The sequence below is a fragment of the Myotis brandtii genome, unplaced genomic scaffold, assembly GCF_000412655.1.
Source record: "Myotis brandtii unplaced genomic scaffold, ASM41265v1 scaffold604, whole genome shotgun sequence".
Taxonomy (NCBI): domain Eukaryota; kingdom Metazoa; phylum Chordata; class Mammalia; order Chiroptera; family Vespertilionidae; genus Myotis; species Myotis brandtii.
The window spans coordinates 2728633-2736357 of record NW_005370286.1 but is presented as its reverse complement, the minus strand read 5'-3'; the positions used below and the strand labels follow the sequence as shown (position 1 = coordinate 2736357).

General features: G+C 49.8%; 1 protein-coding gene across 1 annotated transcript in view; it reads right to left on the bottom strand.

Annotated features, from left to right (window-relative positions):
- The window catches only part of PRLHR (prolactin releasing hormone receptor), a 3491-nt gene extending 2401 nt beyond the window's left edge, over window positions 1–1090 (bottom strand). The window contains exons 1-2 of the mRNA XM_005879708.2: window positions 939–1090; window positions 6–682 (exon numbers count right to left, since the gene is read on the bottom strand). Of these exons, the coding sequence (XP_005879770.1) occupies window positions 6–676 (671 nt within the window). The 5' untranslated portion in view covers window positions 677–682; window positions 939–1090. The remainder of the gene's footprint in view (window positions 1–5; window positions 683–938) is intronic.
- Window positions 1091–7725: the final 6635 nt, after the last annotated feature.

Genomic DNA, 7725 nt, shown 5'->3' with positions numbered 1-7725 from the left:
GGAGCTTCACCGACACTCGGACGTAGGACAGGAGGATGACCAGCAGGGGAAGGAGGTAGGTGACGAGCAGCAGTCCCCAGGCATAGAGCTGGCGCTGGCGCTCCTGGGACCCCCAGAACTCCTCGCAGAGGCGCACGCGGTGCGGCTTGAGGCGCAGCGAGATGCGCCGGCGAAGCGGGTGCACCAGCACGACGTAGCGGTCCACTGCGATGGTGGTGAGCGTGAACACGGACACGTAGACGGTGACGGGCTGCAGGAAGAAGACCAGGTGGCACAGGCCGCCGCCGAACACCCAGCCGCGCGGCTCGAAGGCGTAGGCCAGCGTGAGCGGCACGCAGGCGGTGCACATGAGTACGTCGGACAGGGCCAGGTTGCCGATGAGGAAGTTGGTCACGTTGTGCAGCCGGCGCACCCGCGCAATCACCAGCACCAGCAAGCAGTTGCCTGCCAGCCCCACGACGACCACGAGGCTGTAGAGCAGCACGATCAGCCCCTTCAGCTGGTGCACCAGCTGCAGACTCTGGAACGGCGTGGCAGCCGGAGCGCCTGCGCCAGCTGCTGACCCATTGCCCACCGAGGCCTCCGCACTCTGATTGCCCGGGGCTGAGGCCGCTGGGAGAAGTCCAGGAGATAAGTCAGGAACCAAGGGGTCCTGCGTCGTCGGCAGCGAGGCCATGGCCACCTGTACAAAGAGAATCCAAGTGCCTCACTTCCCATTCTCTACCCGCCCCCTCCTCCCCAGCTACTCCCCTCCCCAATTACCTACATCCTCCCTTTGGAATAACTGCCAACATAAATAATAATTAAAAGCGCTGCCATCCCACCTCTGCAAAAATAAGTCTATGCGTGGCTGTACGTGCACAGGTTCTTTACATGCCTCCTAGTCCGTTTAGGTCTGTGGCAATCCACGCAGGCGAGACCCAGGAGCTCCGTCCTACCTGGTGAGTGCGGCGTGGCGGGCGGGAAAGCGCTCCAGGGAGGGAGGGAGAGAATCTGTCCCCTGGAGGTCCAACGCCCAGGACTGCCGTGCAGGCTTCTCGCTTCTCTGCTTTTCTGCGGGAGCTGAACTGAACAGATCCAGGAGTTGCCAGCGGGCTCGCAGCTTTTGAGGGGGACTGGGAGCGAGCCCCTCCCTTCTGCCCCGCCCCCACTCCAGCGCGCCCTTGTATGGGAAATAGGGGCGGAGCGAAAACCTTCAGGCTCGGTGCTCAGACAACTAGAGGGAAGGGGCGGGTGGAAACAGAAAAGGAAGGAAGGGTGGACACCCCTGGGCGGGAGCTTGCTGCGCCCTAGGAGAGTCCGGCTCCCGAGAAGGGTGGGGCGGACAAGGGGAGCGCGGAGCCAGTTCTCTAGGAGGGAGCGAAGGAAGAAGTGGGGTGGGGATTGAGATACACCACGGGGTGTGGGAGAAAGATGAGGGGCCCGTCCTTAAGCTGGATCCTGCGTAGAGTCCAGGCTGGGGTTAAGGGAGTAGCGTAGGGGGTCCCGGCAGGGATTTCAAATGTAGAGCCTGGAGCTGGCCGCAGACCTTCGGCCCTCGCCCACCCCAGGACCCACTGAGCCCTTAGCCTACGTTGCGGATCGCGCCCCGCCAAAGAGGAGGTTCAGCACCGCGGTCAGCTCCCCCGGGCCATGCTGCTGGGAGCTGTGGAGCTGGGGGGAGTGGGGAGAGTTCCGACCCCTCTCTGGGTCCCAGGCATTCAGAAAAGGGACCAGCCTGGTTCAAAGAGCTGCCTCGCCGCCTGCTTTCTGAGCTGGGGCTGCCATCTTGAGGGCAGTAGGGTGGAGTGGAGGCCAACCAACCGGGGTCTCTGGGGGTTGGAGGGTCAGAAAATATAGCCCTCACGCCAGGGTCACTCCCCAGGCACACTCAATGCCTGGCCCCCACTGCACCCCTTTCCACTCTTGCTTTCTCAGCCACAATTCCCTGTCCCTTCTCTGTCTGACTCTCCCAGTACAGAATGTAAGCTACTGGACTGGGACCCTACTCTCTCCCTCCTAACATGAACACCCTCAGGGCTCCTCACCTCATTTTAGGAGTAAAAATATATACAAATACTAGTAATTGCAGGATTTCCACCAGGATCACAAAAGTAACAAACATTTGAGAAGCTTAAAAGTTACATGAAATCTTTAGTCGCAGCAGTAAGTCTCATTGAAATGAAAGTCAACTTGGACCACCTTGGGAGGGGGGGAGAGCCTTTGTAACCTGATAAGCTCAGGGGAGGCCTGCATGGGGGTCCCTACAAACTCAGAGACTGAAAGTAGCCACATAGGATGGTCTGAACATAACAATTCCTAACTAAGAGTGGATTATGGAGGGTAGTCACAGCCTAGGCCTTTAGCTTCCTTTACAAGGGTCAATTTTTACCTTAAACAAGCCCTTCTATTGTCTTTTTGCAGCTGAGATAACATATCTTTGGAATATTAGAGTAATCTCTTTTTCCCGACCCCAGAGGGCCCACCCACTGCACCAGAGTACTTGACCCCAGAACCCCTCATTGTTATCTTGTTCCCCAAATACCATCTCTATGTGCTGTAGATGCTCATTGTTAACTGTCTTACACTCACCCGTGGGAACGAAGTGTGTGTCTCCATTTTACTCTTTCTACCCCGTCCCTAATCTACCACCAGTGGATTTCATGTAACCCTCCTTACACCTCCTCCCTTGATTCTAATGTATAAAATAAACTGCCTTTCTCTGGAGCATTTTCTCAATCTGTTGAGATTTTGCTTCCCGGCAATTATCGTCAGTTTGGCTCAAATCAACTCATGAAAATCCTCTGCAGGTGTAGATGTTTCTTACATGACACTCCTCTGAAGCGGTCTCACCCCTTCCCTTCACGTCTTACGTCCTTTTTCCAGAGGGTGGAGCTTCTAAGCCCTTGTACTTTGTCTTCTGGATGCAGATGTCTCTGTTGGGACAGAAAGAAGTAAAATTAGTCCACCCTCCACCTTTAAGTGATTCACTCATACCGGAGGGAAAGTCAACATTGGAACAAAAGCGACCAGTTTCATATGCCTGTATCTATTCTAAACCCACACTCCCTGAGTTACCATCAATTTAGCTAAAGCCCCCCAAAAAACTAGCTTCCAAAATTATAAGAACTATAGCAACCCCTCATGCCAGAGTTTCTCACCCTCGGCACTAGTGACATTTGGGGCAGGACAATTCTGTGTCATGTGGGGCTGTCTTGTGCATTGTAGAATATTTAGCAGCATCCCTGGCCTCTACCCTCTAGATGCCAGGAGTACACATATCCAATTGTGACAACCAAAAATGTTTCTAAAATTTGCCAAATATGCCCTGGGGGTGGGGGTAGGGGACAAAATCACCCCTGGTTGAGAACCAGTGCCTTACACCAATTCAGCACTCTTGAAGTTCACAACGTCCTCTGCTTGAAAGTGCTACCAGCCTTCACAGTCAGCTCTCTTCAGACCTCTGAACCCCAGAATTGTATTTCAAAACCTTGCATTTACCAGATTGTCTTCTCATCGCTTCCTGAAAGAGCAACAGGACAAGTGGGAAAATGTATTTCAAAACCTTGCATTTACCAGATTGTCTTCTCGCTTCCTGAAAGAGCAACGGGGCAAGTGGGAAAGGATGATGCTTTAAGAAAGCCCTAGGATAAGCCCAAGTTGATTGCCAAACAGAGGAGATCCCTGGCTCCAAAGCCCAATAAGGCACAGCACACAGCTCTGAGCTTGTATGGCGGCTCCACCATCACTCAATGTGAGCGCTGGGCAAATTCTTTATACTGGCAGAACCCCAGTTTCGGAAAATACATGAAATTTGTAAAAATACCCACCTCTGGAGAACGTTGAGAAGACCCAATATGTACGCAGTGAAGGAAATGCACATAACTGACACATAGCAACGGCGGCCAGTCTTGGATAATCCTTTGTCCTGCCTTATGTCACTGCTTCTTGTCACGAGGGTTTCAGGGTTGCAGTTCCCAACCCTTCCACTTGAATGTTGCTCCAGAAGATCGTCTGTGGTGAGAAGAATTTACTGTTCTTCAGTCTAAATGCTTTCCTTCGTTTTATTATTGTTTAGCAGGCATGCAAAGCCCAGGGTGAGATATTATGGAAAGAATCAAGGACCAAAAACAACCACCACGAAACAGTATTGCCTGGAAATGTGCACTTTAGAGAGTAAGAGGGGAGTCTACATAAATCACTGTGATGTATGGCCATGATAAATGCTCCTACCGCCACCTGCTATGAAAGGAAGGCATTAACGATCACTGGGAAATTTACTAATTGCCTTAGCAAATTAGAATTGTGTTTACCCTTTTAGATCATATTCATTTTAATTCACAAGAGTCATTAACACATTCATAACGTTTTCTACTCAACCATATCAACATTTGCACATGTTATTTAAATGTGTCCCCCTTCCTATGTTTACATAAACATAGACAACAATTTAGGGCCCATTATGAATCTCTAGGAGTGTTCAGGTGACAGGAAATGAATGAAAAGTAAGTGTTCTCATAATCAAAATGTTCTAGGGGCTGAAGCTTTGTGTCAGGAATCCATCCCCCCCACTTTCCCTGCCTGCTCCTCTTCCCGGGCGAGGGCTCCCAGTCAGCCCTGCATCCCTGTCAGACCCTGGGGGTGGAGTAACTAGGCAAGACTGATGCATGGTACAACTTCTTTCTCCTCCTCTCGGATGGTTTAGTTTAATTGTGAAATGCATGCCTTTACTAATATCCCAAGTGTGATGCCCATGAGTGATGCTGACAGTGTGGCCTGTTTTGATGAGACTATCCAGGGCTGAGGGGAGACCCAGGCTGGCTGAGTTGCTCCTCCCTCACCCCCTAGATTCTAGGGTAGCTCTAGTCCCTAACCTTGGCCTAGCTAGGGCCTCTGGCCACAGGCAGCCTCATTGCACACATCCCTGGACTCACCGCATTCCTGAAGACCCAGGACTCAGCAGCAGGCCACCTTCTCTGGTGACACCCTATACAAAACAACAACACTAAGAGACACAAGGCTTGGCCAATCCACTCAATTCAAGATCTTAGCACATTCAATTGTTTAACTTTTGATTGGACTCTTATCGATACTCAGACATGAGCAGCATGGATGGCATATCTCAGCTTAGGCTCTTAGGAGTAGAAAATATAAAGAGATAAACCAAAACAAAACACTCGAAAGCCATTTCTATGACATTCCTTTCCAAAGTCAGGCAATTTGCTTTCCTATTTTTGATTCCAGTCCTGTTTCATTATCAACTGGAAATGGCTCTTATGGATGGTAAAAATCATCTTGTATTTGCATCATGCATTAAGGGGTGAAGGGCTCTTTGTAGTCACATTTAGATAGAAACCTGGACCTTGCAGAAGCCCCTCATTTGGGTTTGCATGGATATAGGCCTCCTGACAAAACACAGGGATGAGCCCAAACCACAGCTCTTTATTTCCACCTCTGAATTATTATCTAGAGACACAGGCAAGTTCACTCTGGTGTTACTATCTCGTGAGCTAGGGCCCTTCTCTGTTTATTTTTTAACAAAATGTAGAACTGGAATGGTCCTTGTCGTGTTTTTCCACACGACATTCAGGGACGGCAGTTCAAATGTCTAGGAAGGTGTGTCCTCCCTGTGTTTTCTCTTAATAAGTGGGGCTTGGTCACCAGGGAAACAGCCCCAGCTTTCATCCTGGAAGACATCCTGAGCGGTATCTCTGCAGAGGGCGAATAACACGGAATGTATTCTCCTCATCCCACTGGGGCTCAAAGACCACCTTCGTCAGCGTCAATTCTAGTGCTTATTAAAAAATGCAGATTGGATCACAAGGCAGACCTATGAAATCAGAATCGCTGATAGTGAGACCTGGGAAAATGAACATATCACAAGCACTGCGGGTTATTCTGATGCATACTCAGTGTGAGCACCACTGTCCTACAGCCTGCTTCTAGGCGGCGACTCTACGGATCCCTGGCTCCCTACCTCCCCACCATGATTGGGATGCCAGCCAGAGGGCACAGAGCAGCCGCCAAACCCAGCCTGGCCTACCGCCAGAGGGGCCTGACATTGGATTTCAGCCCTCCCTCCCTACCTCCCTCTCTACGTGATAAATATGGGAAGACAAGTGTATTGTAGGAGCTCAGTGCTTTCTCTATATTCCATCCTTTTCAAGTTATTTTTTTTAATTGATTTCAGAGAGGAAGGGAGAGGGAGAGAGAGATAGAAACATCAATGATAGAGAATCATCATTGATCGGCTGCCTCCTGAAGGCTCCACACTGGGGATCAAGCCCACAACCCGGGCATGTGCCTTGACTGGGAATCGAACTGTGACCTCCTGGTTCATAGGTCAATGCTCAACCACTGAGCCACACCAGTCGGGCTCAAGTTATTTTTAGTGACTCATTCTCATGTTTTATAGACATGAAGCCGATGAGCCTGAAGTCTCCTTTGCCCTCCACCCTGGATCTCAGTCCTTCCCGGAGGTTACACTTGTCCTTTCCCTGCGTGTCTGCAGACACATGTCTGAACCCATAGGAACAAAGTAGTGTTGGTGGACATTTAGGTTGTTTACAACTTTTTTGCTACTATAGACCTTGCCATACCCAGATGTTGGTCAGAGAGTACAAACTTCCAGCTATAAGATGACAAATTCTAGGGATCTAATGGACAGCATTAGATTTAGTTAATTTAGTGACTTCCGTTACTAATACTGTATTATATACCTGAAAGTTGCTAAGAGTATAGATCTGAATTGTTCTCACCGCAAAAATAAATAAATGGTAGTTATATGATGGTGTTCACTAGTGCTATGCTGGGAATCATTCTGCAATATAGAAGTCTATCAAATCAACACATTGTACATGTTATGGTTATACAATGTCAATTATATCTCAATAAATCTGGAGAAAAAGATTCCATATGCTACTCCAATATTTGGATTAAGAGTGAAATATATATAATCAGTGGTGATATTTTCCAGCTGACCAAAACATTCTTATGCTGCTCAGTTCAATAGTCATTTATTTTGTAAAAACTCGGGATTCAAATTCAGAAAAGTTAAGTAAACACCTTTCCATATGCCTCCTTGGGGAGGATTTCTCAGGGATTCATTCAGCAAAGAAAAGTGTCTAAGTCACAAATATGACCCAGTTCACACCGTGGGGAACTCTCTTTGCCGAATGAATGGTAAAAGCTCATGTATACGGCATGAGTGCTCTAATGGTCAGGTGAGTGTGGGAGGGAACACTGCCCTCGAACTAAGCAGCGTCCTTCGTGGATGTTGGGAATGACCGCCACGTCCCCCCAGCGTGGTCTTCCCTGCACGTTCCCCCTCCTCCCGGTGAGCACACGTGTCCAGAGCTCCCACGGCACAGCAGACTGCCACTGCCTGACAGAGCCCACTGCCAACCAGGGCCTCATGGTGGCTTCTGGGAAGGATGAATTTTCGGGTGGTGTGGGGAGAACATTGGCTCACCCGGAAGGACCTGTGTCAAGTGTGTGCGTCACCCAAAGACACTGCTTTCCACCTGGAAAGGGACCTCTATTTTAATGTTTTTAAATTAGGTGTCCACTGGTGACTTCACTTAAGCTCACCACTCCAAGGCTAACAAAATGTCTAAGGCCAGAATCTAAGCCAGCAGGCCCTGGGTCAGGCGGAGTCTTTAGGAGAGGCTGGGCCCATCCCCAGCCAGGGCCTTGTAGGAGGGAGCTGGAATGAGGAAAAGGCAGATTGAAGAGGTCCAAGGGGAA